The sequence below is a fragment of the Trachypithecus francoisi genome, unplaced genomic scaffold (genome assembly GCF_009764315.1).
Source record: "Trachypithecus francoisi isolate TF-2019V2 unplaced genomic scaffold, Tfra_2.0 Lachesis_group0, whole genome shotgun sequence".
Taxonomy (NCBI): domain Eukaryota; kingdom Metazoa; phylum Chordata; class Mammalia; order Primates; family Cercopithecidae; genus Trachypithecus; species Trachypithecus francoisi.
In genome coordinates, this window is record NW_022681453.1 from 14005768 (window position 1) to 14031579 (window position 25812).

At 43.3% G+C, this 25812-nt stretch overlaps 1 protein-coding gene and 1 long non-coding RNA gene across 4 annotated transcripts in view; one reads left to right on the forward strand and one right to left on the reverse strand.

Annotated features, from left to right (window-relative positions):
• Nucleotides 1-441: 441 nt before the first annotated feature.
• The window catches only part of LOC117080185, a 40811-nt gene continuing 15440 nt past the window's right edge, over nt 442-25812 (reverse strand). Inside the window, exons 2-4 of one of the 3 annotated variants that reach the window (XR_004435749.1) lie at nt 8212-8385; nt 7522-7678; nt 442-2115 (exon numbers count right to left, since the gene is read on the reverse strand). This is a non-coding gene — a long non-coding RNA (uncharacterized LOC117080185). The remainder of the gene's footprint in view (nt 2116-7521; nt 7679-8211; nt 8386-25812) is intronic. The other 2 variants (XR_004435748.1, XR_004435747.1) reach the window with 2 other exon arrangements.
• On the forward strand, nt 7829-13537 carry CCR5 (C-C motif chemokine receptor 5). Its single transcript, XM_033204858.1, has 2 exons — nt 7829-7958; nt 10229-13537. Exon 2 carries the CDS (start codon nt 10240-10242, stop codon nt 11296-11298), a length of 1059 nt encoding a protein of 352 aa, XP_033060749.1. The 5' UTR covers nt 7829-7958; nt 10229-10239; the 3' UTR covers nt 11299-13537.

The following is a 25812-nucleotide window of genomic DNA, read 5'->3' on the forward strand; positions in this document are numbered from 1 at the left end:
TATCCCTTATAACACATCCTAATGTAATCAGCTCACAATATGAAATTATTCATTTCTCTCCAATCATTGTTTCAATGGGGACTTAGGGTCAACTGAATTCTGGAGGGCCCTGCCTAGAGGAGAGGGTGCGTTCTGTCCCTATATCCCCTCATGCTCCATCCTCCACAGCATGTACCTAGTGGTCTACCTTGTGGGGAACTCTTGTACCTCCCTCTTCTAGGCATGGACTAGCATTGAGAAATGGGAGAGGAGGGTTAGGAAAAAGGGCAAATATAGACACACCTTATCTTATTGTGCTTTGTTGTTGTTTACAAGTTGAAGGTTTGTGGCAACCCTGCCTCAAGCAAGTCTATTGGTGCTGTTTTTCCAACAGCAGGTGCTTGTTTTGCATCTCTGTGTCACATTTTGGTAATTCTCCCAATATTTCAAACTTTGTCATTATTTCTATATCTGTCATGGTGATCTGTGATCAGTGATCTTTGACGTCACTATTGTAGTTGTTTTGGGGCACCACGAAGTGTACCCATATAAGATGGCAAACTTAATAAACGTTGTGCATGTTCTGACTGCTCCAATGACTGCCTGTTCCTGAGACACAATAATATATAACAGGCATGAGTCACTGTGCCCAGCCCAACACAGTAATATTGAAATTAAGCCAATTAATAACCCTACAATGGCCTCTAAGTGTTGAAGTGAAAGGAAAAGTCCCAAGTCTCTCACTTGAAATCAAAGCTAGAAATGATTACGCTTAGTAAGGAGGACACGTTGAAAGTCAAGGCCAAAAGCTCGCCTCTTGCACCAGTTAGCCAAATTGCGACTTCACAAGAAAAGTTCTTGAAGGATATTTGAGCGCTACTCCAGGGAACATGCAAATGAAGAGAAAACAAAGCAGCCATATTGCTGATATGGAGAAAGTCCAAGTGGTCTGGAGAAAAGATCCAACCAGCCACAACATTTCCTTAAGCCAAAGCCTAATCCAGAGCAAGACTCTCTCTTCAATGCTATGAAGGCTGAGAGAAGTGAGGAAGCTGTAGAAGAAAAGTTTGAAGCTAGCAGAGGTTGGTTGGTGAGGTTTAATGAAAGACAACATCTCCATAACATAAAAATGCAAGATGAAGCAGCAAGTGCAAAGGGAGAAGCTGTGGCAAGTTATCCAGAAAATCTAGATAAGATAATTGATGAAAGTTTCTACACCAAACAACAGATTTTCAAAGTAAACAAAACAGCCTGATGTTGGAAGAAGATGCCATCCAGGACTTTCAGAGCTAGAGAGGAGATGTCAATGCAAGCTGCAAAGCTTCAAGAGACAGGCTGACTCTCTTTTTAGAGGTGAATGCAGCTGATAACTTTAAGTTGAAGTAAATGTTCATTTACTATTTTGAAAATCCTAGATTCATTAAGAATTACACTAAATCTACTCTACCTGTGCTCCATAAATGGAACAATAAAGCCTGGATGACAACACATCTGTTTACAGCATGGCTTACTGAATATTTTAAGCCCACTATTGAGAACTATTGCTCAGAAAAAAATATTTCTTTCAAAATATTATTGCTCTGCACCGTGTCACTCAAGAGCTGTGTTGGAGATATATGAGAATATTCATGTTGCTTTCATGCCTCTAACACAAACATCCATTCTGCAGTCCATGGACCAAGATTTCAAGTCTTATTAATAAATATATTTCATAAGGCTATTAAGAAATAGCTATATATATAGCCTTTTAGAATTTATATAGCTGCCATTGATAGTGATTCCATTGATAGATCTGAGCAAAGCAAATTGAAAAGCTTCTGGAAAGTACTCATTATTCTAGATGCCATTAGGAACATTTGTAATTCATGGGAGGAGGTCAAAATACCAACATTAACAGGAGTGTGAAAGGCATTTATTCCAACCCCATAGGTGACTTTCAGGGGTTCACGTCTTCAGTGGAGGAAGTCACTGTAGATGTGGTGGAAACAGCAAGAGAACTAGAACTAGAAGTGGAGCCTGAAGTTGTGACTGAATTGCTGCACTCTCATGATCAAACTTGAACAGATGAAGAGTTGCTTCTCACAAATGAGCAGTGAAAGTGGTCCCTTGAGATGGAATCTCCTCCTGGTGAAGATGCTGTGAACATGGTTAAAATGACAACAATTGATTTAGAATATTACATAAATTTAGTTAATAAAGCAGTGGCAGGGTTTGAGAGTATTAACTCCAATTTTGAAAGAACTGGGTTAAATGCTCTCAAATAGCATCACATGGTATGGAGAAATCTTTTGTGAAGGGAAGAGTCCACCAATGTGGCAAACTGCATTGTCATCTTATTTTAAGAAATTGCCACAGCCACCCCCAGCTTTGGCAACCACCACTCTGATCAGTAAGCAGTCATCAACATCAAAATAAGAGCTCCATCCTCTTCAGCAAAAACACTATGACTTGCTGAAGGCTCAGATAATGGTTAGCATTTTTAGCACTAAAATATTTTTAATTAAGGTATGTACATTGCTTTTTTTGACATAATACTATTACATACTTGATAGACTACAGTATAGGGTAAACACAACTTTTATACACACTGAGAAACCAAAAAAGTTATTTTTGTGATATTTGCTTTATTGTGGTGGTCTGAAACTAAACTCACAATCTCACCAAGGTGTGCCTGAACCTCTTCATCTAACTGGTCACTGCCACAGTCCACTCTGTGTTGGCCAAGATGCCCCAGAGTGGCAGGCACACTGTGTGGTCACATCCAGGGGCCTAGAGATGGTGGGGGCTCCATATGGATCTAGACGTGCAAAATCTCTTTGATTTGACTTCCTCCAACCCACCATTTTCTGGGCACCAGGCTCGTCTCACCCAGAAAGTAGGACCCAATGTGACAGTTCCTGCCCAGTTCCCTCCTGTGGTATCCACTTGACCCAGGGGCACTCTTGATGCTTGCAGCCTCACTTCCACACCCTATCTCTACCCCTATCACCTCTCTCCAATCCCCACACCCCCTGCTCATCTTGTCTGCTGCCCAGTGGGGGCCCCACCCATGCTGGCCTCTCCTTTTGCAAGTCCCCATTCTTCATATGGTTTCTTCAGAGCCCCTTTCCTTGGCTTTGAGGAGAGGGGCCCTCACTCTCTTCCCCACCAATCCTGCCCACTTCTACAGTCCATTCGTTATCCTAATTGCCTCCATATACAGACTAGGGTGAAAGGAATTGATGCGATGGGTGTGGATACAGGGCTGGTGCTGTCTTCGTCTAGTAAGCCCTGGGAGAGGTGTCTGAGCCCAGCGTCAGTGGTTTTCTTTGGAACTGTGAGTACATAACACTTCTCTGCCTTCAGCCTTAGGCCATAGTTGCTAGTTCTGGGACAACCAGAAAAGTCCTACCTAATCTCGTGTTATGTGCAGAGCTGAGTATAGAGTTCCAGGTGTGATCTGATTCACTTAAGATCACAGTGAGTCTATTGTATTGTTGAACTGTTAGCTTAGACATCTGTTACTGCACCCACATTGCACTAGCCTCATGCCTAGACACTGATCTGAAAGAAATCCCCTAAATGCATACAGAAGACTTCTCAGCTGAGCTAAGGGGCTCCCACCAGGTTTGAGCCTATCTAATGAATCCATGAAGTAGACAGCCTGCACGTGTCCACCTGGTTTGATGAACTGCACAAATCCCCGTGGGGGATGTAGTCCATGGCCTGGGAAGTGGGTTACCCTGGGAAAGGTCTAGAGGACAGAGGCAGGGGTGGAGATAACAGCATGGTGAGTTCCCAACCCACCCACGATGATAGGTGTTTGAGGCAGAAGGTAAAGAGGCTGTCCCCTGGTGGGTGTCACAGGACCCAAGCGTCATTGCTGAGGCATGTAGATAACAAAGTGTGGCACTGGATTCTTCCTATTTCTGTGAGGATCATGGGGACTCTCTGGCTCTCCTGGTAAAGGTGGCTCTGGGGACAGGAAGAGTGTCCTTCTTGACAGGGATGTCAGAGCACTGATGGTGACAATCAGTGTGGCACTGCTCACCTGACTGAACAACGGGAAGAGCCCAACTGTCTAATGACAGAACTCTGTTAAAAATAATTAAGGGTATTTTGTTGAAAGAATGAAGCCAGATGGGAAAGAAGACAGTATCTGTAATTCCATTTATAGAAGTTAAAGACAGGCTCATTTAATCTCTATGAAGACAGAGTGGCCCTTACCTCTGGGTGGAGCAAAAGGCACCCTCTGAAGTGATAAGGATATCTTTTACCGTCTTGATCGGGAGTGGTAGTTACATGCATGTATGCATATCAAAACTCGCCAAGCTGCACTAAGATCAGTGTGTCCTTCCTCAGTAAAAATAATAAAGAACTATACTTATAAAGAATTTTTTAATAATATAGGAAAATGTCTACACTATAATCTTTAGCCAAAAAAACAGCCACCTACAGAATGCTATATGCATGAGAACAATTAATCAAAAAGTTCATGGGAAAAGTCGGGATTGAAACATCATGTCTTAAAAGACATTGTTTTGATATTGTGAGAATGTACTTAATTTTTTCCTTTTTTCTGCTTTTCCCAATTTAATACAATGAGCATGTGTTGGTTTTATAATTAGACATTTTGTTTGTTTGGTTGGTTTTGTTTTGAGACAGTCTTGCTGTCACCCAGGCTGGAGTGCAATGGCCCGATCTTGGTTCACTGCAACCTCCACCTCCTGTGTTCAAGAGATTCTCCCACTTCAGCCTCCTGAGTAGCTGGGACTATAGGGGCGCACCACCATGCCCAGCTAATTTTGTGTATTTTTAGTAAAGATGGGGTTTCACCATATTGGCCATGTTGGTCTCAAACTCCTGGCCTCAAGTTATCCACCCGCCTTGGCTTCCCAAAGTGCTGGAATTACAGGCATGAGCCACCGCACCCGGCCTAGACATTTGTTTTTAAAAATAAAAGATTCATTTGCTCTTTTTACAGCCCATCTCACTGTTGACTGATATTGACCAGGAGTCAACTCAGGCCCCAGAGATTTTCACAACAGCTGCTATATGGCAGGGTTCCTGCTCACTGTGCTCGTGTAGTTGGCCCTTGCACCCGAAGTGAGTAATTAACATTCTCCCCATCCTGTTGATGATGGTCTGAAAATATGGTCCAGAAATGGTGTGGGCAAGGAGAAAGCAAAGCAACGCTTGGAACATAGGTACAGTGACTAGACATGGAGCACCTGCTTAAAGACAAAAAGGCCCAAAAAGGAGGGATGGCACGAAACACCCTCCAATATGGGCATGGAGTCTAGAGTGACAAACTGATCAAAAGTTCACTTCCCATGGGGAGTCCGAACGTATTTAATAATAAAAAGAGAATAAGAGCCATGCAAACTGAGAAGGACAAAGTAGAAAGAGTAGCAGACACCAAGCAACTAAAGCACAGCATGATAAGCTGCTGGCTTGTTGTCATTATTGGATCCAGAACAACATTTTACTTAAATGCTGAAGAATTTCCCATAGGTCCCCACTTTCTTGTGAATCCTTGGGCTGAACCCCCCTTTCCTGAGTGATTACTAGAACACATCTCTGGACCAGAAACACAAAAGTGGAGTAACACACACTGCAAAGCTGTGCTTCCTTGTTTTGGGCTATGAATCCTCACCTTGTTTCCCATCTAGTATATATTTTTCAAACCAACTTGTCCATGGAGTCATGTAGTATTTAGGGTGGAAGTTGCCCCAGGTCTAGCACGTCATTTAACAGATGAGGAAATGGAAGCTTGGGCAGTAGAAGTATCTTGCCAAGGTCACATAGTAAGTCAGCAGCACAGTCTGTGTGACTCCGAGCCTGCTCTGCTAGCCCACATTGCCCTCTGGAGGTGAGCATGTCTTCACATCCTCCACTACCCTAATGACAGACACGCAGAACATGGCAAAGCCTCAGCTCTGCGTGGTGAAAGTAAGAACCAGCAATTGTCACAAACAGAAATACAGTGTTGGTCCGGCAGCCTCCAGGAGTTCTGCACAAGTGGATTACCAGTGAATACAAGGCTATCTTTCTAAAAACCAAAATCGTATTTATGTTATCTATTTTCTACAAAATTTTGTGCTAATTTATTTGTTACCTATTTTTGAACTCTTTCAAAAGCACGATATATTTCCCTGCTTGAACAGCCCCCTGAGGGCGGGTGCCTGAAAGCCTCTACACTTGTGTCATTCCATCTCCACCACAGGCGTATTGAGTAAGTTTGTATCTGGGTTTTTTAAAACCGCCACTCTACAGTTAAGAAAACTAAGGCAGAGAGCTTCAATAATGTGGTCAAAGCCAAGTAGTAGTAATGACACTGGAGGTTAAACCCAGCAGCATGACTACAGTTCTTAATTAATGCCTTTTGAAGTGCACATATGGGATGAACTTGAACATTTTCTTGATGATTCACTGTCCTTGTTATGATTACCAGTTACTGAGCTCTGTTGTAACAGAGACCTATGTCCCTATGTGGGGCGGGGGTGGGGTGTCTTGCTTGCTGGGCTCTTTCTGTACTTTTCTGGCTTTTCCCAAGCAGTCATTTCTTTCTATTCTCCAAGCACCAGCAATTGGTTTCACCTTTTCAGCTTCTAGTTTGCTGAAACTAATCTGCTGTAGACAGAGACTCCAGTGAAACAATTTTACTAGGGTTTAATCAAATAAATTCTCTCTGACAAAGGATTACTGAAAGAGTAACTAAGAGTTTGATGTTTACTGAGTGTATAGTATGTGCTAGATGCTGGCTGTGGATGCCTCACAGAATCCTCCCAACAACCCATGAAATGACTACTGTCATTCAGCCCAACACCCAGGTGAGAAAGTCTTGGGAGTCTGACTACAGAGGCCACTGGTTTAGCCCCTGGGTTAGGCTGCCTCTGTAGGTTTGGGGGCATGTAATTTTGCTGTTTGGGGTCTCCTTTGCCTTCTTAGAGATCACAAGCCAAAGCTTTTTATTTGGTCACAGAAGCCCAGAAGGGCATCTTGTGGCTCAGGAGTAGCTCTCTGCTGTCTTCCAAGCTCTGCTGACAATACTTGAGATTTTCAGATGTCACCAACCACCAAGAGAGCTTGATATGACTGTACATGTTATTGTCATAAAGAACCTGAACTTGACCATATACTTCTGTCATGTGGAAAATTTCTCATAGCTCCAGATAGATTGTATCTGGAGTGAAGAATCCTGCCACCTATGTACCTGGCATAGTGTGAGTCCTCATAAATGCTTACTGGTCTGAAGGGCCACAAAATAGTGAACAGTGAAAATCCCCACTAAGATCCTGAGTCCAGAAAAAGATGGGAAACCTGGTTAGCTCACCCACGAGCCTATAGTTAAAACTCTTTAGACAACAGGTTGTTTTCGTTTACGGAGTAATATTAGGTGGTGAGTTCATGTGTATGGGGAGTGGGATAGGGGATACAGGGAGAGTAGAGAAAAAGGGGGCACAGGGTTAATATGAAGTCCAGGATCCCCCTCTACATTTAAAGTTGGTTTAAGTTGGCTTTAATTGATGGCAACTCTTAAGATAATCAGAATTTTCTTACCTTTTTAGCCTTACTGTTGAAAAGCCCTGTGATCTTGTACAAATCATTTGCTTCTTGGATAGTAATTTCTTTTACTCAAATGTGGGCTTTTGACTAGATGAGTGTAAATGTTCCTCTAGCTCTAATATCCTTTATTCTTTACATTTTCTAACAGATTCTGTGTAGTTGGATGAGCAGAGAACAAAAACAAAATAATCCAGTGAGGAAAGCCCGTGAATAAACTTTCAGATCTGAGATCTACTCTCTAGCCTATTTTAAGCTCAACTTGAAAAGAAGAACTGTTCTCTGATTCTTTTCCCCTTCAACACGTATTTAACTCCACCCTCCTTCAAAAGTAACAGTATTTCCTACTTTTATACTGTCTATATAATTGATTTGCACAGCTCATCTGGCCAGAAGAGCTGAGACATCCGTTCTCCTACAAGAAACTCTCCCCGGTAAGTAACCTCAGCTGCTTGGCCTATTAGTTAGCTTCTGAGATGAGTAAAAGCCTTAACAGGAAACCCATAGAAGACATTTGGCAAACACAAAGCACTCATGCAATTATCTTAAAATATAATCTTTAAGATGAGGAAAGGGTCAGAGTTTAGAATGAGTTTCAGATTGTTATAACATCAAAGATACAAAACATGATTGTGAGTGAAAGACTTTAAAGGGAGCAATAGCATTTTAATAACTAACAGTCCTTACCTCTCAAAAGAAAGATTTGCAGAGAGATGAGTCTTAGCTGAAATCTTGAAATCTTGTCTTCTGCTAAGGAGAACTAAATCCTCTCCAGTGAAATGCCTTCTGAATATGTGCCCACAAGAAGTTGTGTCTAAGTCTGGTTCCCTTTTTCCTTTTTCCTCCAGACAAGAGGGAAGCCTAAAACTGGTCCAAATTAATATCAAATTATAAATGTCAAATAAAATTTTCCTCTAATATATCAGTTTCATAGCACAGTTAGTATATAATTCTTTATGGCTCAAAATTGAAAGTGAGCTTTTCTAGGGGTTTCTCCCAGCTGCCTAATCTAAGATGCAGGGAGTTTGAGACTCACAGCGTTTAATAAGAGAAAATTCTCAGCTAGAGCAGCTGAACTTAAATAGACTAGGCAAGCCAGCTGGTTATAAGACTAAACTACCCAGAATGCATGACATTCATCTGTGGTGGCAGACGAAACATTTTTTTATTTTATTATTTCTTGGGTCTGTATGAAAACTCTTAATTGTGGCAACTCTGAAACTACATACACAAACTTCACAGAAAGTGTGAGGATTTTACAATTCTCTGTTGGTGTCTATGACCTTCTCGGGGGACTTGGGCATCCGGCCATTTCACTCTGACTGTATCACAGCACCGAACATCTGATGGTCTTGCCTTTTAATTCTCTTCTCCAGGAGTGAGAGGGAGGGTAGCATGGTAGTTAAGAGTGCAGGCTTCCCGCATTCAAAATCAGTTGCTTCCCAGCTATGTGGCTTTGAGCACGTTACTTGCCCTCTCTATGCTTCCAGGTCCTTGTCTGCAAAATGTGAAAAATATTTCCTGCCTCATAAGGTTGCCCTGGGGATTAAATGAATAAATGGGTATGTCTCTTAGACAGTGATTGGTATCTAGTATGTGCCCTCGAGGTGTCTTAATTATTACTGGTTTGCTCATAGTGCATTGTCTTTGTGGACTAACTCCAGAGAGTGGCAGCGTCAATACAAATCTTAAGACTGAGTTGCATCAGGGCATGGTGGCTCATGCTTGCAATCCCAGCACTCTAGGAGGCAGAGGCAGGAGGATTGCTTGAGCCCAGGAGTTCGAGACCAGCCTGGGCAACATAGTGTGATCTTGTCTCTATAAAAATAAACAAAATTAGGCCAGGCGTGGTGGCTTACGCCTGTAATCCCAGCACTTTGGGAGGCCAAGGCGGGCGGATCACGAGGTCAGGAGATGGAGACCATCCTGGCTAACACGGTGAAACCCCGTCTCTACTAAAAACACAAAAACAAAATTAGCCAGGTGTGGTGATGGGTGCCTGTAGTCCCAGCTACTCAAGAGGCTGAGGCAGGAGAATGGCGTGAACCCGGGAGGAGGAGCTTGCAGTGAGTTGAGATCGTGCCACTGCACTCCAGCATGGGCAAAAGAGCAAGACTCCGTCTCAAAAAAAAAAAAAATAAATAAATAAATAAATAAATATAAAAATAAATAAAAATAAACAAAATTAGCTGTTACAGGTGTGGTGGCACCTGTAGTCTCCAGCCACTTGGAAAGGTGAGGTGAGAGGATTACTTGAGCCTGGGAGGTCCAGGCTGCAGTGAGCCATAATCGAGCCACTGCACTCCAGCCTGAGTGACAGAGTGAGACCCTGTCTCAAAACAACAACGACAACAGCAACAACAAAAAGGCTGAGCTGCACCATGCTTGACCCAGTTTCTTAAAATTGTTACCGAAGCTTCATTCACTCCATGGTGCTATAGAGCACAAGATTTTATTTGGTGAGATGGTGCTTTCATGAATTCCCCTAACAGAGCTAAGCTCTCCATCTAGTGAGCAGGAAGCTAGCAGCAAACCTTCCCTTCACTACAAAACTTCATTGTTTGGCCAAAAAGGGAGTTCATTCAATGTAGACATCTATGTATGGAATTAAAAACCTATTGAAGTATAAAACTGTTTGCATTCATGGTGGGCCACTAAATACTTTCTAGGGCTTTATAAAAGATCACTTTCTACTTATTCACAGGGTGGAACAAGATGGATTATCAAGTGTCAAGTCCAACCTATGATATCGATTATTATACATCGGAGCCCTGCCAAAAAGTCAACGTGAAGCAAATTGCAGCCCGCCTCCTGCCTCCGCTCTACTCACTGGTGTTCATCTTTGGTTTTGTGGGCAACATACTGGTCGTCCTCATCCTGATAAACTGCAAAAGGCTGAAAAGCATGACTGACATCTACCTGCTCAACCTGGCCATCTCTGACCTGTTTTTCCTTCTTACTGTCCCCTTCTGGGCTCACTATGCTGCTGCCCAGTGGGACTTTGGAAATACAATGTGTCAACTCTTGACAGGGCTCTATTTTATAGGCTTCTTCTCTGGAATCTTCTTCATCATCCTCCTGACAATCGATAGGTACCTGGCTATCGTCCATGCTGTGTTTGCTTTAAAAGCCAGGACAGTCACCTTTGGGGTGGTGACAAGTGTGATCACTTGGGTGATGGCTGTGTTTGCCTCTCTCCCAGGAATCATCTTTACCAGATCTCAGAGAGAAGGTCTTCATTACACCTGCAGCTCTCATTTTCCATACAGTCAGTATCAATTCTGGAAGAATTTCCAGACATTAAAGATAGTCATCTTGGGGCTGGTCCTGCCACTGCTTGTCATGGTCATCTGCTACTCAGGAATCCTGAAAACTCTGCTTCGGTGTCGAAACGAGAAGAAGAGGCATAGGGCTGTGAGGCTTATCTTCACCATCATGATTGTTTATTTTCTCTTCTGGGCTCCCTACAACATTGTCCTTCTCCTGAACACCTTCCAGGAATTCTTTGGCCTGAATAATTGCAGTAGCTCTAACAGGTTGGACCAAGCCATGCAGGTGACAGAGACTCTTGGGATGACACACTGCTGCATCAACCCCATCATCTATGCTTTCGTCGGGGAGAAGTTCAGAAACTACCTCTTAGTCTTCTTCCAAAAGCACATTGCCAAACGCTTCTGCAAATGCTGTTACATTTTCCAGCAAGAGGCTCCTGAGCGAGCAAGTTCAGTTTACACCCGATCCACTGGGGAGCAGGAAATATCTGTGGGCTTGTGACCCAGACTCAAGTGAGCTGGTGACCCAGTCAGAGTTGTGCACATGATTTGGTGTTGATACACAGCCTGGGCTGGGGGTGGGGTGGGAGAGGTCTGGGAGAGGTCCTTTTTAAAAGGAAGTTACTGTTACAGAAGGGCTAAGATTCATCCATTTATTTGGCATCTGTTTAAAGTAGATTTGATCTTTTAAGCCCATCAATTATAGAAAGCCAAATCAAAATATGTTGATGAAAAATAGCAATCTTTTTATCTCTCCTTCACATGCATCAAGTTATTGACAAACTCTCCCTTCTCTCCAAAAGTTCCTTATATATATTAAAAAGAAAGCCTCAGAGAATTGCTGATTCTTGAGTTTAGTGACCTGGACAGAAATACCAAAATGATTTCAGAAATGTACAACTTTTTACCTTGTACAAGGCAACACATAGGTTGTAAATGTGTTTAAAACAGGTATTTGTCTTGCTATGGGGAGAAAAGACATGGATATGATTAGTTAAGAAATGACACCTTTCATGTGTGATCTCCCCTCCAAGGTATGCTTAGTAAGTTTCACTGACTTTTAGAACCAGGCAAGAGTCTTGTGGCCTGGGAGAGCTAGGGGAGCCTCTTAAATGAGAAGGAATTTGAGTTGGATCATCTATTCCTGGCAGAGACAGAAGCCTCACTGCAAGCACTGCATGGGCAAGCTTGGATGGAGAAGGAGACAGAGCTGGTTGGGAAGACCTGGGGAGGAAGGACAAGGCTAGATCGTGAAGAACCTTGACGGCATTGCTCCGTCTAAGTCATGAGCTGAGCAGGGAGATCCTGGTTGGTGTTGCAGAAGGTTTATTCTGTGGCCAAAGGAGGGTGATGAAGGATGAGCATTTAGGGCAAAGAGACCAGCAACAGCCCTCAGGTCAGGGTGAGGATGGCCTCCGCTAAGCTCAAGGCTTGAGGATGGGAAGGAGGGAGGTATTCGTGCAGCATATGAGGATGTGGAGTCAGCAGAACTGGGGTGGATTTGGGTTGGAGGTGAGGGGCAGAGAAGAGTCAGGGAGAAGCCCTAGCCTTCAAGCAGATTGGAGAAGCCCTTGAAAAGACATCAAGCACAGAAGGAGGAGGAGGAGGTTTAGGTCAAGAAGAAGAGGGATTGGTGTAAAAGGATGGGTCTGGTTTGCAGAGCTTGAACACAGTCTCACCCAGACTCCAGGCTGTCTTTCACTGAATACTTCTGACTTCACAGAGTTCATTCCCATCCCAGCTCAAATACTGAGGGGTCTCCAGGAGGAGACTAGATTTATGAATACACGAGGTGTGAGGACTAGGAACATACTTCAGCTCACACATGAGATCTAGGTGAGGATTGATTACCCAATAGTCATTTCATGGGTTGTTGGGAGGATTCTATGAGGCAACCACAGGCAGCATTTAGCACATACTTCGCATTCAACAAGCATCAAACTCTTAGTTACTCATTCAGGGATAGCATTGAGCAAAGCATTGAGCAAAGAGGTCCCACAGAGATGAGGGAAGCCTGAAAAACTAAGATGCTGCCTGCCCAGTGCACACCAGTGTAGGTATCATTTTCTGCATTTAACCATCAATAGGCAAAGGGGGGAAGGGACATATTCATTTGGAAACAAGCTGCCTTGAGCCTTAAAACTCACAAAAAATACAATTTACCAGCCTCCGTATTTCAGGCTGAAGGGGTTGGCGGGGGTGGGGGAGGGCCCTTAGGTACTCTTTCCAGATGCCTTCTCCAGACAAACCAGAAGCAACAGAAGAAACCTCTCTCTCTCCCTTTGAAATGAATATACCCCTTCGTGTTTTGGTCTATTCATTTCAAAGGGAGAGAGAGAGGTTGTTTTCTGTTGCTTCTCTTATGATTGTGCACATACTTGAGATTGTTTTGAATTTCGGGGATGGTTAAAACCATCATAGTATACAGGTAAGGTGAGGGAATAGAAAGTGGTGAGAACCACTCAGGGAATGAAGGTGTCAGAATAATAAGAGGCGCTACTGACTTTCTCAGCCTCTGAACATGAACAGTGAGCATTGTGGCTGTCAGCAGGAAGCAATGAAGGTAAATGTCTTTCCTTTTGCTCTTAAGTTGTGGAGAGTGTAAGAGTAGTATAGGACCCTGCCCTCTGGGCCAAGTCAAAGACATTCTGACATCTTAGTATTTGCATATTCTTATGTATATGAAAGTTACAAGTTGCTTGAAAGAAAATATGCGTCTAATAAAAAACCTTCTAACATAATTCATTATATTCTTGCTCTTTCAGTGTACATTTAGATAATAGCACTTAAAACTGCCAAAGTATTTTATAAGTAGCTGTTTTCTTCCTTAGTGTGTGTGCCTGTGTGTGTGGTGTATGCAAAGAGAGAGATCATTGTATTTTTGTATTTTCTTTTAAATAATTTTTAAAATTCACTCTTTTCCTGAGACAAATTGCCAGAATAGTTTGTATTTACAGATGATACTTCTAAGAGTAGGGTTGCTGAGCAATTGACTTGAACACTTTTAAAATTCAAATTTTAATTCCACTACTCAAAAGAATTGCCATGTTTTAAAAAAGAGAATCGGTGCCATAAATCAGTTGTCTATGTTTGAAAATGAAGAAGACACGCAACATCATGGCCTGGTCACTTACCCGCAGCCCTGTGTTGTAGGCACATCACAAGTGAAAATGAGGATATGCTTTTCTTTCATTTAAAATCCCTCCCCAAAACTTGGCTCTAATTGCAGTGATAACAATCATGTACATTTGGATTTCTGTGCAGGAGTCTCTTACTCTGAGAGAGGACAGGTGCTCCAGGTGGAGGGGACCCGTCTGGGTCACGTTCACATCTTGAACATGCTGGTTTTCAGTCACTGCACACTCATCTCCCAGTGCAGGTCATGGGCTGCAGATGCAAGAGCTGCCCATGGTCCTATTTGGAGGTGTATGAAATGAGCAGAAGACAGAATAGCTGGATCTGACTAGAAGGGCAGCTTCTCCCTACCAAGACTTGAAGGATTGCCTTTCATCTCTTAGGCTAAAAGGTAGAATGAACCAAGGAAGGTCAGGAGGAGGCTGGGGTTAGGGTAGAAGGAAGGGACCATGGAGAAGGGAGATCCATCCCATAGGATGAAGGCAGTGTGGCAGGGAGATTGGAAGGTGTCAGCTTTTATGGCTGACATAAATGCAGCCATGTCAATTGCTGCTTTTCCTTTTCCATCTTATTAAATGCCTTCCAATGTTAGCACAAAGAAAAGCTATTTTCAGTGTTGCCAGCCTTTCCAGAGCCCATTCCCTTTATCTCCCCAGGCCCATGCCTTTACTCCTTGGAGTTTCAACTCACGACCTTCAGGATCTGACTTGATTCACCATCTCTGGGGTGAATGTACCTTCTGTCTCACCCAGAGGCCCCTATCAAAGAAGAGATTGCATGCCATGGATAAAGTCAAAGTAGAGGTGACTGTCCTTAACAAGGAAGAATAATGTGCAAATTCATAAACTGGGATTCTGTTTACGTTTTGTACTCTAGAGGTTCTTAGTTTAAATCACTCTGAATAAATTAAGATGCATTGGCATTTCCACTGTAACGATTAAATTTACAAATCATTTATTTTCTATCGGGGGAGAGATAGAGTTCCAAATGCAAACATAACTGTTCAAGTGTTAACACTTCTAATGAAAGCATAAGAATTACAACCAACTACCCTCGGGGCTGGAAGCAGAAATGTGAACTGGAAAACAAATCATGAACTTTCCTTTTTTTTTTTTTGAGATGGAGTCTTGCTCTGTTGCCCAGTCTGGAGTGCAGTGGTGTGATCTCGGCTCACTGTAACCAATGCCTACCAGATTCAAGTGATTCTCCTGCCTCAGCCTCCTGAGTAGCTGGGACTACAGGTATGCACCACCATGCCTGGGGAATTTTTTGTATTTTTAGTGGAGATGGGGTTTCACCGTGTTAGCCAGGATACTCTCGATCTCCTGACCTCGTAATCCACCCTCCTCAGCCTCCCAAAGTGCTGGGATTACAGGCTTGAGCCACCACGCCCAGCCAACAAATCATGAACTTTGTAACTGCCGTTCCTTGTAGGTTGTTAACACATCCACTTACTTATCGTCAGAGTATGTAGAGATTTTCCACAACCTTCAGGGATAAGGCTGAACAGAAGAGGAAAAAATGTGAAAACATTTCGATAGCTCCTTTACTTTGAAATAAAATTCACTGTAAAAGTTGCTTGTATTTTTCCAAAACAGAGTCAACCTTTAATATTTAAGATTCTATATACAAATGCATATTTTATATAATTAATATATGTCATATGACATACACTATATCTTTATATTAATATGCATGCATATAATATCTATTTCCTTCCTAATTTTCTATAAGCAATTTTACAAGTCTGACTTCTATTTGCCTCCTTATTGTTACTACACAGTTTGATAATCCGTTTTGTGTCGTTGTGATTCTGTCGTGTTTTGGGGACTTATTTTTGTTTCTCTGGGTGGTCACTAGTTTTTTTAAAGCATTCATGGAAGAGTGTGAATCTTTTTCAAGCTAGGAAGCCATGGCAAGCCTTGGGTCATACTGCCCCCGCGAGGCCACATTGGCAAACGAGCAAGGGTGTTCAACCTCCAGCCTTGGCCGTGGAGAAGACACACGAGGAGGCTTTTCACATTCAGCTGTTTAATGTTTGTCTCTGCTGGCACCATTCCAGTTGTGAAAAAGAGGTATTTCCACAGCAGCTCAGGGTAGGTAGTGCACAGCTCACATTCACCATTTCTGAAGACCGAGAGGAGTCTCCGTTCGGGGTACAGGTTGATGCCTGTTGTGGAATGAAGGTTCCAACACCCAGACCAATCTCTGCAGTGTGCTGATCTCATGACCTTGCAACAAGATCAGAAAGTGTTTTGTGACTAAGCATTTTTCATAATGCATAAAATGCTCCAAGCTCCTCCCTTGTTTCTCTCTATGATCCTGTATATCTGATGGTTATGGGTACCAAGTGTTTGAAATAATCAAATGTGATTTAATGTTGGTAAATTTCTTTATCATTCGCACTCTCCTTTCTCTATTATTGTTTATGTAACTGAATCACAGATTAGTAACTCGTTACTTGCAGAATCCAATTAAGAAAAGCAAAGTCAGGTATAAAGCAAATGATTTATTCCAAACCTCCTTCAGGGAAGACATGCAGGCTCCTGCCTCTAAATGCACTGCTTTGCTGGGCATGGTGGCTCACGCCTGTAATCCCAGCACTTTGAGAGACCAAGGAGGGTGGATTACTTGAGGTCAGGAGTTCGAGACCGGCCTGGCCAATATAGTGAAACCCCCGACTCTACTAAAAATACGAAAAATTAGCCAGGCATGGTGGCAGATGCCTGTAATCCCAGCTACTCGGGAGGCTGAGGCAGGAGAATCGCTTGAACCTGGGATGTGGAGGTTGCAGTGAGCCGACATCTTGCCACTGTACTCCAGCCTGAGTGACAGAGTGAGACTGTCTCTAAATAAATAAATAAATAGTAAATGCACTGCTTTGCCTTTGGAGCAGAAAGCAGACACTTTTAAAAGGCAGGGGAGGAAGTGAGCAAGGGCAGAGGGTTCTGCATGCTGGCATGGTTGGTGCCTAATCTATCGGGCAGTTGAGTTGGCACTTTCATAGGCAGAAATAAGTTGAAAAAGTGACCTAAAACTCTCTAGGTGGGAGAGGGTAGTGGGCAGGCCTTCAACCTGCCTTCCTGGAGGGTGAGTTCCATGGCAACCCCCTGGAGGGTGAGAGTTCCATGAAAGTCATGCTTGGGTCTGTAAATCAGCTGTTAACTCTCTAGAGAGTTCTGTCTTGAAGCATATAGTTAGATGAACTTACCCTGTAAAGAATGTCTGGTGAAGGGGAGGTAAAAGGTGAGATTTGCATTTCTAAAGGGCTAAGTAGAAAGTAGGGCACAAGAGGAAAGGAGAAAAGACAAAATAATTTTAAAAATAATTGTAACATTCCCTTTTACTTAGAACAAAAGGGAGTACTCGGTTATATTATCACCTCGTTTACATCAACCCTCTTATGGAATCCTATGGTTTGAAAACAAAAAGATTGTTGAGGACCAGACAGCTCAACCACTTCGCTTTCTGAATGAGAGCATTGCCTGTCCTAAGCCCCAGAGACTCTGATGTCATGGGTCTGGAGTGGGCTCCAACAGCGGCATGTTTTGATGGTGCTTCCCAACGGCAAACCATCGGCGAGCCTTTGAATAGGGAAAGTAGGAGCACTTCTGACTCCCTTCACGATCAGCACCTGTGTGCTAATAAATTCACAAAAGCCAACATATTGGAGTCACTTGGGTAGTTTTACAAACAGTGACGTTAAATCCAACCTCAAAAGTTCTGATTCCATCTGTCTGCATTGCTGCCCTGTGGTTGCCCACTGTAGAAGCTCCCCAGGTGACTGTAAGCATAGTCAAGTCTGAGAAGTACTGCCTAAAGCCTGTCGGACTGACAGCAAGGGCTGTTGTCTGAGCAAGACTTTGCCTGGTCTGGGGTGGCATGTGCACCAGGAAGAGTCTCAACTTCCATAACAGAACATTCCCCAAGCTGGTTTTTTTAAAGCATGTGAATCTAGACTTCATTGGCAATACCAGAGATCTGTATTTGAGGCTCCAAGTATTTCACTTTCATTTTTGGTTTTGGGTTATCTTTTCACCCTTCCTTTCCAAGTGAAAAGTAAACAGAAATGGGATGTCTGGCGCCCATGCCGAGCTTGGTGACTTCAAATTCAATAGAGAATAAATCTCTTGTGTAAAAAAGGGCCTGTCTGAGATATTTCTCAAATGAATGTAGATTTTGCTTATGCGGCTAAAGGGCTCTTCTCCCCGCATTTCCTTATCCCTGCAGCGAGCCATCCTTCTTAACTCTTTCCATGAAAGCATTATTCCTGAAGACCTGGTAACTCGTGCCAGCCCTGATCAGGCAATGATAATTCTGCAGAAAATTAAAATTTGCATTAAAATGTCAACTCTTGAATATCCTGGCAAATGGTTTAAACACATGTATACACATACAAACACCTCCTACTGTTTACTGAAGAGCAGATATCTGATAACTTAATCTTTTGGTTTTGAGTCAAGACAACTTCTCCTTTTGAAACTGCATACCACTGAATATAATAAAATGTAATTAAGATTAAAAATAAAACTAATGGGAGAATTTCAATATTGTCTATGTTCACTTTAAAATTCCTCTACTTAGGTTTATTGCCATTACCAAAGACTATTCAAAAATCCTTTTTAAGAGAATCCTAATGGTTTCCTGACATACAGTCAAATAAGGACTCTGTTGATTGGCTCACTCAATCTTCCTGTGGCAAAAAGCAGAACCTGGCAGAGAAGAGGGCAGGGACTTGAAAGTCAGACTGACTTGAGTTCCAGCCTTGAGGCTGTGGGAGCTTGGGCAAGTGACTTAACGTCTCTGGCTCTCAGGATCTAAAAGGATTTCCAGTAGTAATTTGGGGTGTTACCGATACAGGAGCTGAAAAGGAATTATTTAGGCAGTTAGTGAGGGTCAGAGAGTCCTCGGTAAGATTTGCTTTTAAGAAAAAGCAGCCCAAAAATCATTTGTTTGCTAACAAAGAAAAGCCTGTAAAATCCGGCTGCAGACATAGATAAGCAAGCTGGAAGGTTGCACAGGTGAATGCCGGCAGCTGTGCCAATAGGAAAAGGCTATTTGGGGGCCAGGCATGTTCAACATGGATTCTCCATCTTCCCTTTTCTTTGTCAACCATGTGTAGAGTAAAGCAACAGGCAACATGGCACCGGCCAGGTAGAGATCCCCTCTGCATAATAAAAGATTAGGATGAGATGGCCAGCTTCTTCCCATGCTATGTAAATGGCATACCTGGTCCAACCAATCTTTTGGGCCCTATGGAAATCAGACACTGCCTCCTCAAGCTAGTCTATAAAACCCCATGCATTTTACCATGGAACTGGGAGATCCACTTGGAACCCCCTCTTTCTGCACGAGAGAGCTTTTCTCTTTTGCCTATTACACTTCCTCTCTTAAACTCACTCCTCCTGTGTTAGCATCCTTGATTTCCTTGGCACGAGGCAACGAACCTTGTATATTACCCCACACAAATGATGCTGCTTCGTTACTAATAGCAACCTGACAGGGTTGTGTTGGGGTATAAATTATCTAGACCAGAGAGATGCAATAGAATTTTTTTGTAATGACAGGAATGCTTTGTATCTGCATCATCCAAAATGGTAGCCACCAGACCAGGGCGAAATGTGGCCAGTGTGACTGAGGAACTGGATGTTTTCCACGATTTAATTTAAATGTGGCCGATGGCTACTATAGGAGACAGTGTGAGTCTGGCACATTAAAAATACTCAATAAATATTAATATAATTTCAATTTTGGCATCAGTGTTTCCTAGATTTGAATTACTATGCAAGTTGCTTACTGTTTCTAAGCCTCAATTTTCTAATCTGTAATTGGGGCTAATAATAATACCTGCCTTACAGGTTCGTTCAGAGGATAAATGAGAAATTGCATGTTAAGGGCTTAACACAGTGCTTGGCACATAAAAGCTCTGGTAACTGTTAGCTACTTTAATAATTTGCTAATAATGGCTATTTCTTCTTCAGATTAGGATGTGCTCTCCCAAACAGTACTCTTAGACATAGCGGGCAGTTTAGCTCACTCTCTGCGGTGAAAGAGAAGCACTGGCCGACCAGAGTCAACCAGCTATCAATAATTCTGGTCAAATGTAGACTCCACAGCTCAAAGCAAACTGAGAGAGTGAGGGCAGCAGGCCAATTCCCCACCCCTTCCTTCTGGACTCTGACAGAAGCATACACTCAAGGAAGAGCAAGTAGGAATTAATTTATTAAGAGCTAGGTAAGCTAAACTCAATGAGAAGTTCTGGCCAAGCCCCATGGGCAGATGTGGCTTAGGCACAGGAAAGAAGTAGGATTTCATACCACCAGCCTCAGTCTACATCTGGGGCCCTCATCCTCAGCTGTGCTTATGCAAAGGGGAGCAACCAATAAACCCCACCTCCACTCTCCTCCCGTGGAGGCCAGGGATGGCCAGGGGTAAGAAAGGGATGGGAAGTGTTTCCTCCAGCCCTCCTCTGAGAGGGAGAGGAAACTGGGCAAAGCTTCTGTCCTCCTTCAAGCAGAAACAGAAACCTGAGGAGAGGGGAAGTAAGGGGTTCTTCCCAGTACTCTTCAGTTGTGCACTAACCATCTGCAGCTCAACATTCAGCATTCATTCACTGTCCTTATGAAAATCACTATTTAGAGAGAAAAGCAAGCAAAAAGGCAAAATTTGAAAAGTACTGTTGAAGTGGCATCATTGTCTGGGGTGAATGCCTGAGGTTTGTGGCCTCACGCTAAGGGAATCGAGGATACAGATACACAAGAAGTGAGTTTAAGAGCAGAGGTTTAATAGGCAAAAGAAAGAGAGAAGAGAATAGCTCTCTTGCCTGCACAGAGAGAGGGACACCTGAGTGGGTCTTCCTGTTTCATGGTGAAACACAAGGCATTTTATAAACAAGCTTGAGGAAGTGGTGTCGGATTTACTTAGGACCGAGAGATTGGTCAGACCAGGTGTGATGTTTACACAGCACGCAAAGAAGCTGGCCGTCCCACTCTAATCTTCTATTATGCAGATGAGGTCTATACCTGGCCAGTGCCATGTTGTCTGTTCCTTACTGTACACATGGTGGACAAAGAAAAGGGAAGATGAAGAATCTATGTTGAACATGACTGGCCCCCAGATAGCCTTTTCCTATTGGCACAGCTGCCTGCATTCACCTGTGCAAGCTTCCAGATTGCTTATCGATGTCTGCAGCCCGATTTTACAGGTTGCTCTTTGTTAGAAAAGAAATGATTTGGGGGCTGCTTTTCATTAAAAGGAAAACCTTACCGAGGACTTCCTACCCTCACTATCTCCCTAAACAATTTCTTTTTAACACCTATGTTACTGTGAATGGTGTTAAGATAAGGTTCTGAGAGACAGAGGAGGATGAGTTATGCAATCCAAGGATGGGGGTCTGGAGGAAGAAATCCTAGAGAGCATTGCTGCAGTTGAATAAGGATTAGTTAGAAGCTACTGAGTGGAGCATAGGAGTAGGAACTCTTACACAAATATGCAGAGGTGAAATAAAGCAAGGTATAGTCCAGGTGCCTAAAGTAGCACAGCAGACTTGAGATAGATGATAGATAGGTAGATAGATAGATAGGGTAGATAGATAGATAGATAGATAGATAGATAGATAGATAGATAGATAGACAGACGTTGGTGTGTGTGTCTGATTGTGTGCATGCATTCCTCCTGCAGGAGATCAGGAACAGTGGGCAGTACGGAGTGACAAGAAGATCGGGAGGTACTCCCTCCAGCCCTCCCCTCTGCTCTGCCCTCCACTGGAGCAGAAGCAAAGCATATGGTGAAGGAGAACAAGGATTCTCACCAGCCCAGTGCCCGAGTGCATTAGTTACTTATCACTCCACAGTCCCCATTCATGTGTTAATTCCGCATTTATTAAATGTTTACTGTTTGCAATGTCTATGTCAAGCTGTCAAGTGTAGTTTTTATTCTACAGGCCACAGGCACCCCCTGACAGTGTTAAAAAAGAGAGTAGCATTGAGACAGGAATAATAAGTGCGGTCACAGGAGAATGGAAAATTCCAGGCAGCAGTTCGACTAGTAAAAAGGAAACTGTTGAAATAGCTGCATAATCTGGGAGTCAATAAGAACCTGAAAACCAGGGTGTGAGCCAAGGCTGGTTAACACTGACTGGATCCAACATGGCGCTGGGTTTGTCCTGGGTTTTGCCTAGAACCTCATTATATGCTCAATACCAAATCACATGCCCACCAGGGCCATTCCCTTTCCTGGAACACCCATGTTTGGTGTAAAAGTGGGTGGCACCACAGCTCTGAGAAATCTTTACCTTTTTCAGGAAACTTCATGAATATTCCACCCCTTGGCTAAAGAAACCCATAATGTAGAAGCCCCAAACCCTACTGGGCACAACTTTCTCTTGAGTATGCCTGCACCTCCCTTTCTTATTTTATTTATATATTTATTTATTTATTTATTTTTGAGACGGAGTCTCGCTCTGTCACCCAGGCTGGCGTGCAGTGGCATGATCTCGGCTCACTGCAAGCTCTGCCTCCAGGGTTCAGGCCATTTTCCTGCCTCAGCCTCCGGAGCAGTGGAGACTACAGCTGCCCACCACCACACCCAGCTAATTTTTTGTATTTTCAGTAGAGACGGGGTTTCACTATACTTTATTTTATTTTTGAGACAGGGTCTCACTTTGTCGGCTCACTACAACCTCCGCCTCCTGGGCTCAAGCAATCCTCCAACCTCAGCCCCCTGAACAGCTCCCTGAATGGGAGAACAGGCGTGCACCACCACGCCTGGCTAATTTTTTGTATTTTTTTGTAGAGACGGGGTCTTGCCATGTTCCCCAGGCTGGTCTTGAACTCCTGGACTCAGGTGATCAGCCTGCCTCCACCTTCCAAAGTGCTGGGATTACAGGAATGAGCCACCCGCCCAGTCACACTCTACTTTCTTGAGTGTGTGCATTTTGCTTTGCAATAAGTCTCTCTACTTTCACTTTTCTAACTCGTCCTTAAATTCCTTCTTGTGACAGTGTCAAGACCCTCGATACCAGCTGGAGCAAAGGTCTCACCAGTGTTTAGGGACCTCCCCTAATCCACCGGTATCAGCATGATCAGATTTGCTTTTACAGAAAAAGCTTTCTGTCCATAGGACAAAGGGAAGTGACTCAAAGAAGGAGCAGGAGGAGTCACAAGCTCCCTGCCTGACAAGGCTTGGAGTACGGCAGAGGCAGTGAGACGGTGAGAAAGCAAGGGTATGCAGCCAGCCAAATCCAGAATATAGAAAGTTCTACAGGAAAAAGTGGGGCCAACGTGGAACAGGGGGAAAAGAATTGTTGCACATTAACAGTGCAATGCAATGCACTGGCCTTGTTTATGTCCAGGTTAGAACAAACCAATGAGAAAGCACATCTATGAGACTACTGGAGAAATTTGAACACTGACTAGATATAATATTATGTTAATTATGCTTTAATTTGGGATACAGTAATGTTTTTGTAGCAATTTTAAAGAATTCTATCTCTTAAGGATACACTCTAAAATACTAGTGGAAAATAATCCAGTGGGGTGAGAGGGAGAGGGAAGGGAGAGGAGCATAGATGAAACAATTTTGGGCGTATGTTTGTAACTGTTGAAACTGAGTGATGGGAATATGGAGATTTAACATATTAATACTATTTTCTGCCCATGCAATATTTGAATATTTTCATAACAAAATTGAGACAGAGATAAAGAGAGAAAAGAGAAAAGAAGAGAAGAGAGAAGAGATGAGGGAAGTGGAGGAAAAAGAGCTTTCTGTCAAGGACCATTGCGGTGGACACAAATGAAAAAGACTACCTTCCTACCATGAATTCTAGGTGTGCACTACCCAAGATGCATCCATCGGATTCTTGCTTCCAGAAATGGTGAGCATGATGCAACCCCACAGAGGCAGTGTCCTGGAGAATAGACCCATGACCATCCAAAGAAGATGTCCCATCACAGAACTGCCCTGGGTCATGTGTTTTCCAAGTCCATATGTCCAGTAGTTCCTTCTTTCCTGTGACCAATGCCACCAATCTTCCAGCACTGGCCTGTATTGCTAGGCAAACTTGAGCCATCCTCTGCTTCTTACAACTTGTGCCTGCACTAACATGGACACAAAGTCCCCACTTCTCCCATATTCTCAGAATGAAGTAGTTCTGCCTTCACACTTTAGGTGCTAGAGGCGAGTGGATTGCTTGAGCTGGAGTTCAAGACCAGCCTGAGCAACATGGCAAAACCCTATCTCTACAAAAAATACAAAAAGTAACCAAGGGTGGTGGTGTGCACCTGTAGTCCCAGCTACTCAGGAGGCAGAGCAGGAGGATTTCTTGAGCCCTGAAGGTGGTTGTGTTACATGCATCCATGTGAAGAGACCACCAAACAGGCTTTGTGTGAGCAACAAAGCATTTTAATCACATGGGTGCAGGCAGACTGAGTCTGAAAAAGGAGTCAACAAAGGGAGATAGGAGTGGGGCAGTTTTATAGGATTTGGGTAGGTAGTGGAAAATTATAGTTAAAGGGGGTTGTCCTCTTGCAGGGAGGGGCAGAGGTCACAAGGTGCTCAGTGGGAAGCTCCTGAGATTCATGTCCAGGAGAAGGAATGTCACAAGGTTAATCGCTCAGTTAGGGTGGGGCAGGAACAAATACAATGGTGGAATGTCATCTGTTAAGGCAGAAACTGGGTATTTTCACTTCTTTTATGGTTCTTCAGTTGCTTCAGGCCATCTGGATGTACACGTGCAGGTCACCGGGGATATGATGGCTTAGCTCGGGCTCAGAGGCCTGACATTCCTATCTTCTTATATTAATAAGAAAAACAAAACGAAATAGTGGTGAAATGTTGGGGCAGCGAAAAATTTTGGGGGTGGTATGGAGAGATAAGGGCCAATGTTCTCAGGGCTGCTTTGAGCAGGATTGGGGCAGCATGGGAAACTAGAGTGGGAGAGATTAAACTGAAGAAAGATTTTGTGGTAAGGGGTGATATTGTGGGGTTGTTAGAAGGAGCTGTTGTATGGAATGATTGGTGATGGCTTGGATGTGGTTTTGTATGAATTGAGAAACTAAATGGAAGGCACAAGGTCTGAGTAAGAGAAGGAGAAAAACAGGCATTAAAGGACTAAGAATTGGGAGGACACAGGACATCCAATTAGAGAGTGCCCAAGGGGGTTGGTGAGTTTTTTGTCGCTATCCTTGAGTTTTCTTACATTGTCATATACCAGGCCAGATTGATTTAGGTAAAAACAACACTCTTCATTTAAAAATATACAGAGTTCTCCTTTCTCAGCAGTGAGCTAGTCAAGGCCTCAGTAGTTTTGGAGGAGAGAGAATTGCAAAGCCAGCAATTGTTTATTAAAGAATGAGTATAAAAGTAAAGAATAGGACTTCATCAGGGTGAAAGTATTGGAGGGTGCCCTGTCAGCAAAGATCATCTATCCACTCCAAGAGGGAGTCAAGAGTGGTGGACTGGGGATAGTACCAGGAGATATCCACTATGATGGTTTGGAGAAAAAGTGTAAACCGGCAGTGCAAACAGGGGCAGGGCATTTATGAGTAGTTGAGAATGGTGAATAGGAGTATGACTAAACAGAAGATAGTAGAGATGACAAATTTTGGGGGCACAGTCCAAGTAGTGGGGGTGACTGCATAGAGCTCTGTTGCAAAAAGTAAGGTAAGGATGAATAGACTTAATAGACTGAAGGGATGTATTAGGCTCGTAAGAGTTATTACTGTTCTTCAGAAATGCAAGTGAGTTTAAGGGAAGTAGGGGTGAGTACTTGTGACTTCCAGGAGGAAGAGGAGAGACCAGTCTGGCTGTCTGATGGTCACAGCTTTATTCTGGAACGGTGAACCCAATAGGGAGGGTCCTGCAGACGGATGGCCATTGGGGT

What these genes read in the sequence shown, in the direction of transcription:
- CCR5 (XM_033204858.1), top strand. Translation starts at nt 10,240, where the DNA reads ATGGATTATCAAGTGTCAAGTCCAACCTATGATATCGATTATTATACA.